This window comes from Alternaria atra, assembly GCF_907166805.1.
Source record: "Alternaria atra isolate CS162 genome assembly, contig: 23, whole genome shotgun sequence".
Taxonomy (NCBI): domain Eukaryota; kingdom Fungi; phylum Ascomycota; class Dothideomycetes; order Pleosporales; family Pleosporaceae; genus Alternaria; species Alternaria atra.
Genome location: NW_025091321.1, coordinates 795,066 through 810,677, shown reverse-complemented (window position 1 = coordinate 810,677; position 15,612 = coordinate 795,066). Strand labels below are relative to the sequence as shown.

The following is a 15,612-nucleotide window of genomic DNA, read 5'->3' as shown; positions in this document are numbered from 1 at the left end:
CAGACTATTGTTCATTTAGAAGTCTTTGTGTTGTTGAGTATCATTCTTCTCACTATTTGACTAGCTGTCTTACCTTTTGGTTCATCTCTCCGGCTCCGCTTCGACCGGACTCTGAAGTGCCATATCGAAGTCAGCCAACGGACTCTCGTCAGCTCCGCTAACAGCACTCCATGCTTCACTATCCCCTTCGTTCTTCTCTAGTATAACATAGTCGTCATCCAAGCACTGCCTCCACTCCCACTCGTGATCGAAACCAGCTTCCCAATCCCGATCAAACTCATCCAGGCTCCTCTCTTCCTCCACTCTTCTCGTCTCTCTCTTCGAAATAATCTCATCTTCCTCCAATATCTCCATCAGCTCTCCCCTCACCCACTCCACAAGACTACATCTCTGCACATCCTCCGGTGCCGGCACCTCCCACTCCGTACCCACCCCAAACTCCTCACAATAACATTTATCCACCATGCTTCCCCAGCATAGACATGTGCACTGCCCCACACATTCCTCACGACACCCATACTCGTAGCCGAGAAACCAGCACCCAGACATATTCCTATGCCATTGCCAGGTATATTCGCCCCACCAGCTGTAACCCTGGATGACGGGCAAGACCGGTATGTTGCGGCTTCGGCAGCGTTGTTTGAGGTTCGCGGACGGTGTGAGGGCACGTGCTAGTGCGAGGTGGGCGCGGATATCGGAAAGGGTCGCGGGTAGGGTGGTTTCGTGGGGTTTCGCGAGGGGTGCTGTGAGGATGGTGGCGCTGGTACGACCTGGACGCGAATCATTGCGCATGGTATGTGGTAGGATGTATAGCGGCGTAGGGCTTGTAGGTATACCATAGCTGTGCATGCGATATTCCTTGACTCGGCGCATCTCTGCGATACGGCGTCGGGCCCAGGAGCCAAAGTCTTCGCCTTTTGTGGTCTCTCCTTCGTCTCGACCTTCGAAGAAGGCCGCGTTTTTGCCGAAAAGTGTGTACGCGGCTATATCGTCCATGTGCTCCATGTCTACCTTGTGCGCCCATTCGGCGTACCAGTCGCCCTCCCATTCTCGGCTTTCGATCCCCTTGTACGTATCCTTGAGTGCTGCTATTCGTGCGGGACGGAATTTATCGGAGCGGCGACGCTTGTTACCGCTGTAGATGCGCTCCGGGTATCTCTTAGAACGTTGGTGTGTGCGGCGGGCTGAACGAAGGTCTTTGAATGGGTGGTCTGAAGTCCGGCCAGCGGCATTCATGGCCGGTTCTGAAGGCAGGGTAATGAAGCAGAAGGGGAGGTTCATGTGCGTCTCTTCGGGCTCGGGGGAGCAGACTGAGCACCAGGCACCGTAAGGGCCTGCCCATTCGAGTGCCCTCTGCTTCATCGTAGGAAAGCCGCGTCGAAGGGAGGATAGGCCTGAAGCGACTCGCGGACTGGGCGTCTAGCTGTGTCAGTTGTTCAAATATTAGCCGTCACTATAGCGATCTCTGATGACTACGCGCGATCCTGGATGCATCTTCCAAAGAAGTTCTATCATCCTCGCAGTTCCGCCCTTACGCGCTGAATGAGGGCGCATGGCTGTGCAGAAGGGCGGAAGCCGATGGGGACGCTGCTGAAAAATTCGACGATGACACTAGTCTGTGATCATTGCGCATTCACGATTATTCTCAATTGGTGCAAGGTTATGAGGCTTTGACAGTTGCTGCGCTCACGCCGATGATCAGGATGACCGTGAAGGAACCGTTGCAGTAGAGAGCTATTGCTGAGGCGGAGTTACGGCTTGTATCCGAACCAGTCGGCGCCCAACCCAAAAAAAAATGATCAAATAACAACAGCATTTTGGATTTATAATTGCTCGACACACCTTTCGTGAATTTCGTAATTCGTTGATGAAATGTCACTGCATCTAGAACGACTGATCATGCATTGAAGTGATCTGTATGCCAGATGCCTCATTGATAGCCGGCCGCTAAACAAGAACTCAAACTGCCGAGAACGTCAAGAGCTGACTGCTCGATGAACAATCTATCGGAGTATATCGGTGGTCTTGAACAATCTTTTAGTTCATCAGGTGCCGATTGAGACTTTTGCCGTGCTCAGACAGCATCTGTAAGACCCACGGTGGCTGTCTACTGGCCGAGCCTTCAGACTTTAGCAACAGGTCGTTTTCGAGAGAGTAGAGTATTATTCACTGCAACCAACTCGTGCCGATAGGGGACGCGACGGCAGATCTCAATTTATCCTGACTGTACGCCCGTTGAACAAAATCTTAATACACATGGAACTCTTCCAGTTCGATTGTGTTGTAATCTTTGTCCAGTTCCATGCTGTATGGAATTTTATATTCATAGTAGGGCGACCAGTCGAATCTCCATGGAGTATTAGCAATGCTCGCGATCTGAACTCGATTTCTCACACAGGAATAAGGACGGACGATTAGTGGAATCTGGACGCCTGGGCATCTGAAAATGAGGTCACCATCTCCGGCACTCCGTCGACACCAGCCCATAATGGGTGCGGTGCACGACTTGGGATATGATTCCTGGAATAGAATATTTCTTTCTTGGGCTAGAATGTTGCATACGGTGATATGAGTTTCGAGTATTTCTGAGCGTCTTGTTGCGGAGTATCTGCAACTCATGTCGGAAGGTGCGTCGCGCAAGAAAAGCAGCAGTGCCGAAGCTTCGAACCTGCAGTTCTCCTTTAAAAAATTGAGACCAACGGTCAACACGATCGGACGCAACGGCTTTCAAGTTTGTTTTTTCAAAGTACCGCCAAAACTTTTCGAATGCCTTCCATATCTCTAGCATTCGGCTTAGGTTGTAGACGTGTTTACGGAGTTCCGCTTGTTTGTAAGAGGATTGCGTCTTTTGGAAGACGAATGTTGCAACCACTACGCCATGTCTACGACCCCAAACAGATACAGCAAGCTGGTTCACCATCGAGATGGATACTGTGTCCGCTTGTCTGCGTTAGAGATCATGCGCATCCTTGTTCTCGCGAATCAATTCCTCAATATCTCCCCAGTCACAGTCACGTTGCGTCTTTGGTGTCCAATCTGGTACCCATGATGGCTGTCCTTCCATATTATTCATACCAGCCACCAGAAGTAAGGTTGGCGAAGCAGTTATCTGAAGAAGAACGCGAGAGAACGCCACGTAAATCGTTTCTTGAGATTCTTCATAGTCCACCTTTGGTAGAGCGAGCTGAGTGCGCCGTTGCAGGATAGCCCACAAGCCAAAAGCCATGTCTTTGGAGCGCGTGGCGTCTCGATTGTAAACACTGTCGATGAGATCGTCTACTGTAACCTTATGTTCTTCATCGAAGTGTCCAATCCGCAAACATGTCCGAGATAGTCGAACCAAACTCATGTAGGTAACGAGGATGCTCAGTGTTAGAATAACTCAAGCTGCTTTCCGTTCCATCGAATTGCATAATAACATGTACTCGTCGAACATACCGTTCTCGGGATTCGCTGAATCCAGGAAAAATGAAAGAAGCACAAATATGTAAGGTTACGGCAGTAAACCGCCGTTAAGGTGTGCTTATGCAATCGACATACGCCCTTCGAAAACTCTGCGTAGAGTTCCAAAGAAGAACTTCTTGCAAGCCTAGAAGGTTTAGACGTTGGGGCCATGTATTGTTGTCTACTCAGAGCAACCCGCTTCCAGGGACGTATGCACAACCCGAGACAAGGGATCGCAGAGTCAAGGAAGATCAAACTCATTGCAACCCAATCCCAGCAGATATGAGCATTGCCGCAAACTACGACAGGATTTACCGCAAAAAGGATTTCCTGGTAGGTCCAGAGTCTAGCGATCCACTTCCGGTCGAGTAGATGTTCGATATCTTCGATTGTTGCATAGTCTGCGTTCCCGTTCCAAAAGCGTACGACTGCGGGACCCACAGGACCTTGCCATGTGCCAGGGGAGCCTTCCCCAATCAGTGTGGATATGAAAATGGGACTGCAAATTATACCTTTGAACGGAAAGGGATACTTTCTCAGACTATATTGTGCTATGGCAGCAGATACGGCTGCGAAGAATGGTCGCCAACAACCGAATCTGGTGTTGCTCGCCCCCGCATGGTAATAGTCAAGGAAGCCAACAGTTTTCAGGTAATTGATCGCCCGATCACTGTAGTCGTTACCCTCGCCTAAGCACACGTATACGGTCGCTGCCTGTGATTAGATGTCCTTCATCAGCGATATCTGGTGTTCCTTTTCTTTCTTGTTCGCTTGATCGATGCATATTCCATCGATCCACATTGTGAAAGTCCCAAGACTTGTACGTAGATGCTGCAGTGCCGAGTGACCGCTGGCGGAAATGGGAATAACCCTGCCGCAGCATGATATTGCTCGATCAGGCTCCGGTGAGTTCCAGGCATACGAGATGGCGGTAAAGTTAGGAGAAGTGGTTAGGTCTACGATACGGAGACTTCCAACTATTGGAGCGGTACTCGTTGACCCTGAATCGATGTCGAGAACGCGTATACATTTCGACGCTGAGGGTAGATATAATGAGCGATACAGCTCTCCGACTGAGCTCTGTGACATGAATTTCGTCGCTTTGATGAGGTTGGCGCAGAGACGTTCAGATTCTCGCAGAATCTGTTATTTGAGGTAGGATAGTGTGGTATAAAGTATTCAGAGCGGAGGGCTGGTTAACCCCCTATACTTGCAAGGCTGAGGATACGCCTTGCATACAACAGCGGTCAAAGCTCGACTGCTCCGCTGGTTCACCGGTGTGGGTGTTGCATGCGGCGTAGACTCTTTTGCAAGTCGCCTGGTTCAAGCCGCATGCTCGCCCAGGTTGTTTTGTATCGTATCATTTCGGTACCAGCCTGCGCTTGCATCGTTGTAGTGTTATCAACTATGGAAGACGTTCACGCTTCATGTAGCGCTCAGGACTGATGCGACGACATTGGGGGCCAGACTGCAGGCCCCAGTCCGCCCAGGCCAGCATACCTAACCCCGCCACAACATGCTCAGAATGGCACTCGCCTAGAACCACTATTTCGAAACTGCTTAAGCTTTGCGATAGCTGTAAGCGTGCGTCTGTGTCAAGCCTGGCTGACGATATATACTATCCTGCACCATGATCAGTAGTTCACTGATCATACGTACCTTTTGGTTGCATAACGTAGTGATGCAGGGCTGCGTTCTGACAATTTGCGTATAGGTTGGCAACATCCTGCTCTCGAGCAAGGACTAGCGAAAGTCGTCTACTTTATACTGTTCTGGCTCTAGCGTAGCGCGCGTGACACGTCTGGTCATCTTGGCCAAATGTTGATCTCCACACAGCCACTTCTACCTAGGTAGTCTCAAACTCAGCCTTGTATGGCTCGTATCACCGATGTATAAACGCCGTTCCGCACGTTTCCGCCTAATACATTCAAGAGCATATCTTCGAGATTGCATCTCCACCTGAGTACGCCTACCTAGGTCGTGTCAGTTGTGCGACCATCATGTACAACGCCCAAATCCATACTTCGACTTATTCAGCCCACTCAGACCCCGATGGCTTCGAAAACACGAGTCCTCAGTCTAGACCATGGTACCAAAGACGTGTATGGCGGACCGCTGTCCTTTGGGCAGCGGTGGCTACTACACTTGTCGGCTTACTGAATTTGAGCATCACTATATGGGCCCTCGCCGCACATGACATTGTCAATGGCAACGGCTTATTGTATTTAGGTTCGTGCCATACGGTCAAGCAGCTCAACATTGGCATCCATTTTGTTATCAACCTTTTCAGCTCGGTCATCCTGAGCGGAAGCAACTTCACCATGCAATGTCTGGCTGCACCCACAAGGGAAGAAATCGATGATGCGCATGCCAATGGATCCTGGTTAGACGTCGGAGTTCCAAGTATTCGCAACCTCAAACGCATCGCAAAAACAAGAGTGTACTTTTGGATACTTCTTGGAGTGTCATCAATACCGCTACATCTTTTGTAAGTGGGCTGCAGAACGAGCCCAAATTCGGGACTTTTTTTTTTTTTTTTAATCCTTCAACCTAAACAGAGGTCTAACCATATTCCAGTTACAACTCTGTCGTCTTTACAACACTTTCTGCCAATCAGTACAAAGTTTATGCCATCAACGAAGCTTGGCTGTCAGATGGGCCCTCACCCCCGACCTTGGACGTCAAGTATTACGATATTCTTATGGCTGAATTTGAGGTGGAACATAGATTGTTCGAGGAATACCAGCAGGGTCGACTAGAGCGCCTCGAGTCCCGAGAATGCATTGATGCATATATGCTTCCGTTCGTCTCGAATCGTGCCAACGTTCTCATCGTTACTGCAGATACTCCATACAACATTACCAGGGATGCAGAAGTTTTCTTTGCATCTGGAGGGGGTGCCATCCATATAACCGGAGGGATGGACGCCAGAAATCTTGACCCATACCCATGGATATGTGGCCAGTCGCGCTCAAAAAACACCTTCTGCCACCCAGAATCACTGGGGCTTCTAAAAGATTCGGCGAAGTGGGAAATTGGGAATCGCACAGTGAAGTATTGCCTTAGCCGAGGAACGGATGAGAACTGCAAATTGCAGCTTAGCGCGACCATCGCGATTATCGTCACTGTGCTCAACTTCGTCAAGGCGGTATTGATGTTTGCAGTCTGTTTTCGCATGCAAGAGCGGGGTATAATGAATGTTGGAGATGCCATCGCCAGCTTCTTGGAGAAACCAGCCGAGATGACCGAGGGTTCTTGTCTGCTATCTGTGGACGATCTGAAACAGAGCAACATAGGGCATCAGAAGGTTTTGGGCCCACGCCCGTTCCACGGGGAAAGAAAGCGCTGGTTTGCGGCTGTGAGTCGCCGCCAGCGCCTAGCCTTCTACCTCGCGAGTCTTCTCGGTGTCGTTATATGTACCATCCTTCTCGTATATGGAGTTTTTACTATGCCTGGCGCTGCGCCCTCTGCTATATGGTCGTTCGGGTTTGGGCAGGCTACCCAACATACTCTTATGACGTTCCAGGGCGTCCGGCGCCGCATGATTACGGTGTCAGGCATCTTAGCAAACGTTCTTATCGCCAATTCGCCTCAGGTCATCCTCTCCATACTGTACTTTACTGGCAACGGGCTGCTCACTTCGATGTTGCTATCGCACGAGTGGTCCAGCTATGCGCACAAGCGTAAGGCTCTGCGTGTCTCCTGTCGTCCAGAGGGGCAGCAACGCTCTTCCTACTTCCTTCAACTGCCCTGGCGCTACGCTATACCTACGGTTACGATAGGCATCATCCTGCATTGGCTTGCATCGCAGAGTATCTTCATCGTCACAGTCGAACAGTGGCAGGAGTCGTACGAGACAGGTGCTTGGGAGCACGATGACTTTTGGGACTTTGCCACGTGCGCATACTCACCTCTAGCCCTTCTCATCTTTATCTGCGCCGTCGCTGCCGCCTTGCTCGTTATATTTGCTCTTGGTTTCCGTCGCTTCAAATCCGCCATGCCTGTCGGGGCCAATTGTAGCTTGGTCGTCGCGGCCGCGTGTCATCCTTGCGGTGTGCGGCCGGAGCCTGAATTGCGAGCCCAATACCCGTTGCAGTGGGGCATCGTTGGGGTTCCAGAGATCTCGGGCCACCAAGGCGGGGTACATAGATGTGCTTTCTCAAGTCAATCTGTCGAGTATCCAGCTCACGGAACGATGTGTGGTTAAAGGTAGCCGTCTGTTGAGGCAAATACCTAGACGTAAAGATATTCACACCGCCAGGTACCATGGCCGTGCTCGTAATGCGCATGTGCAGCGGCACGCGTCTCAGCATAATAACAGTCCTTTCTCTACTACCATACTTATGTTGACTACGTCTTGTCTGTAACGATAGAATGTCTCTAACGAAGAAGCTCAATTGTTCTGAGTTGTAGCTTACTTACCCCTAAAGACACTCTAGACTTATTCACTATGATTCTTATCAAAGCACCTACAGGATGTAACAGTGCATGACTCTAGAGCAGACGTCGAACGTTAGATATAACTTAGGAAACACTAGCTTCTTCGTACGTACGACGCTGCAACATCTTCCAGCATCTGCCGACATACGATCGACGCCACCAACATTTCCGTACGCTAGGCTTGCGATGACGCAATGTTCGCTATCCGGTCGTACTTCAATGCCGTTGACATTACCGCCCCTCCACTTGGAAGTCATAATTCTAAGCAGTACATGTACTCGATAGTATAAACATATACGCTTCGCTGGGAGAGTCAGGAGAAAAGTTCTACCCGCTATGTCTTCAAGCACCGGCCCCACAATCCCCCTCTGGATCGACAACAAACCCATCCACACCCAAACCACCATCCCCGTGACACATGCCGGAGCAAGCGACCGCACCCTCCACCATGCATCCTCCGCAAGCCCTACCGAAGCAACCCATGCAGCAACCTCATCTCTCTCTGCCTTCAAATCCTGGCGTTCCACATCCCACACCACCCGGCGGTCCCTCCTCCATCGCGTCGCCACCCACTTTAGCACCCACACCGATTCGCTCATCGCCGCGCAAATCGCTGAAACCTCCTGCACAGAAGCCTGGGCACGTCAAAATGTCAATCTATCAATTTCCTACCTCAACGAAATCGCCGCGCAAATAAGTTCGGTAACCGGCGTCATCCCGCCAACCGAGAAACCCAACACCCAAGGTTTCGTATTCAAAGAACCAGTTGGACCGGTATTATGTATCGCACCATGGAATGCAGCGCTCGTCCTAGCGACGAGGGGAATAGCAAGTGCAATCGCGGTGGGTTGTACCGTAGTCTTCAAAGCAAGTGAACTATGTCCGAAGACCCACGGACTTATCACGCAAGCTTTTTTCCAAAGCGAATGTCCAGATGGCGTGTTGAATCAGATTCAGTGCGGGCGGGAAGATGCAGCGAAGGTCACCGAGACTCTGATAGCACATGAAGCGATTCGCAAGATTGAATTCATCGGTAGTGCCGAGGTGGGAAAGAAGATTATGGGGATTGCGGCCAAGTACCTCAAACCCGTGTTGATGGAACTAGGCGGAAAGTGTCCGGCGATTGTGCTTGAGGATGCGGAGTTGGAGGAGGCGGCGAAGCAGTGTGCTATGGGTGCTGTACTACATCATGGGCAGATTTGCTTCAGCACAGAGAGGATTATTGTGATGGAGAGTGTGGCGGAGAAGTTTAAGACATTGCTTGTGGAGGCTATGAAGGGAGTGGAGGGGCCAGCTGGATCGGCGGTGTCGGAGAGTATTGCGAAACATGCTGAGGATGTTATTCGAGATGCGCAGGAGAAGGGCAATGAGGTTCTTGTTGGTGGCGTTGACACGACTACGTCGAGCGGTGGGGTTGTGCTTAAACCCACAGTCATCCTCAACCCCTCGCCATCATCGCGTATCCTCGACGAAGAGACCTTCGGGCCTTCCGCGTCGCTGTACATCGTCTCGTCTGACGAAGAAGCTATTGCGCTGGCAAACCGCTCCGCATATGGTCTCAACGCCACTGTCTGGATACGCGATATGGCACGCTTCATGAAGATATCACGAGAATTAGAATACGGCCAGGTTCACGCTAACAGTATCTCGGTATACACTTCACCAACTGGAAGCCAAGGTGGCGTCAAGGGAAGCGGTTTTGGGCGACAGAATGGGCAGTGGGGGCTAGATGAATTCGTTGTCGAGAAGTTTGTCACTTGGTGTGGGTGAGTAGAAGTCCGTTGCGTGTCTCAAAAAAGCATTGAAGAGAATAAAAACTTCCAACTACAGCACAAAGCTAGCTCTTTATCTTTTATTGTTTGAGGTGGAGACTACATCGTATCGATACATACGGAAAAGCCAAACACATTCCATATATTAACACCCACAGGTGATACATTATTTCCCCACCAATCTCCCAATATTCCAGTCGACGATATCGGTCAACGCTTACCATGTAAAAGTCATCAACTGCGGATTAAGCACAATAGGCAACAAGAAGTGGAAAACAATCACCGTACCCATGGGCCAAACAGCAATAAGCTCCGTGATCCTCCAGTCCTCCTGCAATGCAAAAGCCATGGTAACCATGATAGCAGTCATACCAGTGCAGAACATGAAGCTCCACTTGAACTTTCTCAGCACCCTGCTGATGGCAACAAAGAAACTAACGTGTTCACTCTCCTTGGACGTGGAACCCCATTCGAGCGGCCAGCTGAAGAAGTGCGCGAGGAGGGCCTGCGAAACGTGTAGGGAGATGCCGCCAAGGAATATGGTGAGGAGAGGGATCCACTTCATATTTGTCCAGAGCCCACGGAAAATATTTTGTTCCTCGATGCGGTGGCGGAGGACAGCGAGGGCGATGTTTCCGAGGACACTGAAGACGATTACGATGGCGAAGTATACTGAGAATTATTAGGAATGTGCGAAATGAAGGATGGTCGGATACTTACCGCGGAAGGAGTTGATGTAGTAATGATCTAGCCATCCATTGAAGAAACCGATCAAGAAGTAGTTGAGCATGGTAAGTGCCCATGAGCAACTGAGAGCGTAGTAAGTGCCGATGTAAGCCATGATGGTAATCTTGGATGCAAGGGGCATGTTGGAGCTGATATCGTAGGGTTAGCTGGAGACGTACCAGAAGGCGAAACCCGCGGTAGCCTGTGGCAAACTACTTACAAGATGAAAGTGCGGAAGAGCTTCGTAAAAGGACCTTTGATGAACCAGTAGACCAAAGGATTGAAAATGAGCTCGTTGCAGCCGTATGCGTATCTGAAGGATTTGTGTTAGTATTTTTTCGAGAAGATGGCAGGAGCAGGTAAGTTATACTTCTCCCATCGAGCAAGCTCGTCATATACAGTGAGAGAGACACCCTCTTTGAAGCCATCACCCTTGTATGCGGCCAAACGAATGATGTAGCCCACACTTTGGAGTCGCAGACTCATGTCAAAATCCTCTGACACCGTCTCCTCGGACCAAAACTTATCATACGTTTTACCGTTGGCTTCCGTGATTTCATAGGCGATTTTCTGTACCGCCTCCCATCTCAGAATAGCGTTGTGTCCAACGAATGGTGCAACGTCTCCGCCGGCGACGGCAAACCTGATCATGGTGTAGATCATGTTGGTGAAGAAGGTGATGCCCTTCTCGAAAAAGTTGTTGGTGACGTTCATGACTCCGGAGGAGTACTGTAGGATAGCGACTTCCTGGCTCTGCTCCATCTCGCTGACGGCCTCGTGCAGGCAGTCGTTGGGCACACGGGTGTCGGAGTCGACCAAAAGGATGTAGTCGCCGATACGGATGTTGCCGTCAGCCCAAGCTTCGCCCTCATGCTCAGCCATAACTGCTTCCATGACACCCTTATAAAGAGCGTTCTCTTCCAGCTGACTCCAGTCCTCTGCACGTGGCTGTTGCTCCAAGAGTTCTTCGACCCTGCAGCTGATCCGGAGTGCGTAGTTCATGTTGGAAGCCTTCTTGAACTTTCCGGGGCGGATGAAGGGCTTGGATCCGTGCTCGCCCTTGGCGTTGTGCCTTGGGCGCGCGACCCAGCCAATGCCGTGCTCGTCGTAGAATTCTTGTCGTTCTTGGGCCTCCTCGGCTCCGAGAAGTTGCACTGCAGCAAATTAGTGTGGCTCAATCATGCAGAAGGGCGTAAACTTACTTCCGTCATCGTTGACGAAGATGTTAGCACTTCCTCCCTGCAACTCGTACGTAGAGATTGCTTGCTTCAGCGATCGAACCGTGGGCGCGATGACAGTATGCAAGCCCTCCTTGTAGACGGGCATTTGAACTGTCACGTGTGGGAGCGGCTTGCCGAAGGTATCACGGTTGAGTTTCCTAGGTGCTCTGCCGGAATAGTATCTGCTGTTCGCTTTCATCTGACTAGTGGGCCCGCAAATTTGGGCAATGTTACCAACCAGAGCTTGGAAGAAGAACTAGCGAAGTCAGCAGTGGAATAACAGAGTGCACACGACTGGCTTACCAATGAGAGCCAAACCTGGGCAGGTAGGCAGATCACGAAAAGTAGTCGAAGCCAGTGTTTGGGGGCTTGAAATTCCTCGATAGCGATCTGCCTGTATCCGGAGCCAATGGCAGTCGTTAGTAGAAGAATCGACATTCCACAATAGGCAGCCTGCCACATCTTCATGTCTCTGGGTTCATCGTCTTTGCCGTCACTGGACAGAGACGCGTTATCATATTCCTCGATCACGACCATAGGGGCTTTGCCTAGTGCCTTCTCCAACTCCAAGTCCTGCGCATCATAGCCATATTCAGCTCCACACATCATCCTCATCAAGCAGTTGATGATGAATTCTGCGCGTTCAAGCGTCAACTTGGGGTCGTCTTGCCACACTATCAACATGCCTCGCGAGGCGACGAAGGCAGCGGACTGACCCCTTTGGCAATATGGGAGGGCTTCGAAGTCAGGAACGACCTGCAAGCGGAGGCCAGTTTGTATTTGGACATACTGGGTCTGGGTTCGCTCGAGGATATACTTGATGACCCTGGTGTTGACAGTCATGGCGCACTGCACGTGTTAGTAACAATGACTTGCATGCAGTATGCATATGCTCAACTTACTCTAACATTCAACTCGGTGACTGCCTCATAAAGACCTGTGCCATCACTTTGAAGCGCGTAAGGCGCGCAGGAGTAGCTACCCTTGGACTTCTTCATGAACACGCCTTCGCCAGTGTCACCAAAGGTCCATACTCGCTCTTCTTGTTTGGTATGGAGCCAGTTCGCCAAGATCTCGGCCTTGACATCTCTAACGGCATCTGAGCTTACAGTGCTGTTACTGCACTTGATGCTACCGGACGAGCCGGAAGAGTGAACGCTGGATGGGCCAAGCTGCATAGGTGTGAAGCTTGCGGGTTTGGATCCAGAGCCTGTGGATTCGTTGCTTGTCCTGGTCTTCGGTGCGAGAGGATTCTCTGGCGGTAGTCCCTCATGTTTTCCAGTGTCATCGCGCGGTCGAGAGCCCTCACCCTCTTTTCGGAAAAGTATGTCTTGTAAACCCATTGCTGCGTTTTGTCATACGAACCTAGTGTAGTAAATGCTTGTGAGGTGCGCGTCTAAACGAGAATAATAAGAATCTAGACAGATACAGGGTAACGACTGAGGAGAGGGTAAGACGTTTGAGGTCAAAGAGGGAAGAAGGGGCACATGTCGAAATTAGAGATGGCATAGTTCTCATGCCGGTACGCGTCTAGTTGGAGAGGCACCCACAGAATTCTAAGCGACTTCAGACGCAACGAAAAATTTGTTATCAGAACAGTGTAATGTGTCGGGAGCCAATCCGTACTGGAGGAGTTGCTGGGATTCAGGATGTCTTGGATGAACCATGCGGGATAAGGTGGGCTTGGAGCTTCAAGGTGCCTCAGTACCCAAGATAAACACAGTCAAGCTGGGTTGTGACAGGGAGTCGCGTTTGTGTTCCGTTACAAGTGCGCTACTACATGGTATTCTCATAGTCCAGAGCCAGTAGCTGACGCGGTTAAGCATGCACTAGAGTTGCACTTGAGAAAAAAGTACGCCATCATGAGTAATGATAAGGCTTTGTTGGTTTGCGATAGTCAGTAGCCTTGAAGTTGTCCCGACAAAAGGTCCGCTTGTAGGTCGAGGTGGCAACTGCAGCTGAGGTCTGCAAAGAAGCTCCAATGGTCTGGCGAACGAGAAGACGAAGATACAACACATGTCCGTGCGTAGTGTGGGACAATACCGACGAAGGTAGCGTGGGTAACGGTGCGATAACAAGATACCGCGCATCCGAACAAGCCATACACTCACTTTAGCGCGTATATGAGAAGGCACCCGTCCTCCACATATCGAACCACACCATGATCCAACTACGCACAATGGCCTACAGAAATGTGGATTCTGTGGACGCAAGACCATGCGCATCGAAAAATTTGCATAGTCCCGTCATGGTTGCAAAGTCGACCGTAAAATCATTCTGGTAGCCAATTCTAAGTGACAAGAACTAATGGTTTTGTTAGCGAGACCCTGTGCTTGACGAATCCGCATCCCTGAGTTCGCACGGTCAAAGCTGTCATACCATCAACATAAGCATAGACCCAAAGAGAATGAAAGGAAATTATGTGCGAGCCTACAGAGTCACCACGACCACAAAGTCTCCGCCCCACCACCGAGATGGGTTTTCGTACAGCAGGACCGTCGACGAAGACCTTTGATGTCTAGGCGCATGATCAGCTTTGAATAGGGTTACGTTTGAAGAAACACGAGGACAGCTGTGTGATTGTCATTGGCGTATGAGTACCTTCGCTCAAGAGGTGCTGAGAAATGCTGCAATGTTTTCATCAATTCCTGGAATACATGCTGCAACCCGCGTACTCCGTGCGCCTGACCAAACAAATTGGTAAAACGAGATATTGAAACAGGACAAAGAAGAGGCCAGAAGCTCACGGACGACGAGATTTAGTCGGCAAGCCTGAAGAATTAGCATATCGCCCCCACAACTTGTGTCATGATGTCACTCACCTGTAGCTCACCAGAGTATCTACACGGTGGTTACTTGTGCTGAAGCTTCGCAGCTGCACTTTTTCGCCATTCTTGATTTCCTTGGCATCGCTGTCACCCCATTCAAGAGGCACCTCGGAGTCAGCATCAGCATAAACAAGAACGTTGAAGGTACAATTTCCGTCGAGCATGGGCAGGAATGTTACGGATGCTGTGATCTGGCGGAATACAGACTGGATCTCGGCCTGGATCTCAGCTTCGGTCTTCTCTTCCGATGCTTCGCTAGCGCTGAGAGCTGTTAACATGTTGCCGAGCTCGTTAAACTTGCGCACTCACTCTGGGACGGAGTTTTCTTGGTCTGCCGTCTTCCCGGAAGATTTCGCCTTGGTGTTCTTCCCGTAAATTTGAACCTGCGCGCTGTTAGAAACTAGGAACCCGTGTAGCTCAACACAACGTACGTCGAATTGCCAGCGCTCGACATGCTCGCCAGTCTCTTTGCTCGTAATGACGACAACAAGCTTGGAGATTTTGCCTCCATACATCCACTCCTTCAGCTGGCCCATGATCTTCTTGATGTAGGCTTTGACCTGGTCATCAGCAGTGACTGTGAAGGTTAGAACAAGGCTTATGGCGCGTCTGTTGAGTACGTACCCATCATGGTCAACCCATACTTCTTTACTCTGCATGTCGTTAGTGGATGATTGGCGCCTCGGTGGGACAGTCTTACGCGGTGAAGTCCTCGGCGGGGTAAACACCTCTTTGGAAGCTTGGCAGAGTCAGTGGGCTGGCAATGGGCTATGCTGCGTATCTCTGTGCTTACAGTATGGTGTTGACGGAGTACTCGAACTAATCGGGGTAAGCGTAGGATGCATGGCTTGGCTCGACATACGTACAAACTCATTGACGACTTTGGAGGAGCCCTTTAGAGCCAATTTGTGCACCTTGGAAGAATCGCTCTTGGAAGACTTGGACTTGGAAGAGGTCTTGGAGGAGGTTTTGGAGGAGGATTTGGGTGCAGACATGGTGGCAGTGGTGGGCGGTGAAGGATGGCGTGGTATTGTTTACGGGGTTTGTTGATAGGGTAACTGCGACCTGCGGAGCCTGGCAGAGGAGGAAGTAACGAGACAGCGCAGTGAGGGTGGTCAGTGAGAGGCGTAATTAGCAGCCGAGTACGTCGGAAGACCAGAGTCAGGCCTAGTATGGTTGTGG

General features: G+C 50.5%; 5 protein-coding genes across 5 annotated transcripts; 2 read left to right on the top strand and 3 right to left on the bottom strand.

The window, feature by feature from the left end:
- Window positions 1–81: 81 nt before the first annotated feature.
- ALTATR162_LOCUS3853 (uncharacterized protein) lies at window positions 82–1,362 on the bottom strand (the record flags this gene model as incomplete). Its single annotated transcript, XM_043311461.1, has 1 exon — window positions 82–1,362. The coding sequence occupies one exon, from the start codon at window positions 1,360–1,362 to the stop codon at window positions 82–84; it is 1,281 nt and encodes a 426-aa protein (XP_043167396.1).
- Window positions 1,363–5,444: 4,082 nt separating this feature from the next.
- ALTATR162_LOCUS3852 (uncharacterized protein) lies at window positions 5,445–7,651 on the top strand (the record flags this gene model as incomplete). The annotated part of the gene is made up of 2 exons (XM_043311460.1): window positions 5,445–5,932; window positions 6,022–7,651. The coding sequence occupies 2 exons, from the start codon at window positions 5,445–5,447 to the stop codon at window positions 7,649–7,651; spliced, it is 2,118 nt and encodes a 705-aa protein (XP_043167395.1).
- Window positions 7,652–8,220: 569 nt separating this feature from the next.
- On the top strand, window positions 8,221–9,654 carry ALTATR162_LOCUS3851 (uncharacterized protein; the record flags this gene model as incomplete). The annotated part of the gene is made up of 1 exon (XM_043311459.1): window positions 8,221–9,654. The coding sequence occupies one exon, from the start codon at window positions 8,221–8,223 to the stop codon at window positions 9,652–9,654; it is 1,434 nt and encodes a 477-aa protein (XP_043167394.1).
- A 219-nt stretch (window positions 9,655–9,873) lies between these two features.
- ALTATR162_LOCUS3850 (uncharacterized protein) lies at window positions 9,874–12,945 on the bottom strand (the record flags this gene model as incomplete). Its single annotated transcript, XM_043311458.1, has 7 exons — window positions 9,874–10,328; window positions 10,377–10,531; window positions 10,603–10,695; window positions 10,753–11,536; window positions 11,585–11,858; window positions 11,906–12,451; window positions 12,505–12,945. 7 exons carry the CDS (start codon window positions 12,943–12,945, stop codon window positions 9,874–9,876), a joined length of 2,748 nt encoding a protein of 915 aa, XP_043167393.1.
- A 1,416-nt stretch (window positions 12,946–14,361) lies between these two features.
- Window positions 14,362–15,425, bottom strand: ALTATR162_LOCUS3849 (uncharacterized protein; the record flags this gene model as incomplete). The annotated part of the gene is made up of 8 exons (XM_043311457.1): window positions 14,362–14,374; window positions 14,425–14,691; window positions 14,740–14,813; window positions 14,862–15,007; window positions 15,055–15,083; window positions 15,131–15,169; window positions 15,224–15,249; window positions 15,297–15,425. The coding sequence occupies 8 exons, from the start codon at window positions 15,423–15,425 to the stop codon at window positions 14,362–14,364; spliced, it is 723 nt and encodes a 240-aa protein (XP_043167392.1).
- Window positions 15,426–15,612: the final 187 nt, after the last annotated feature.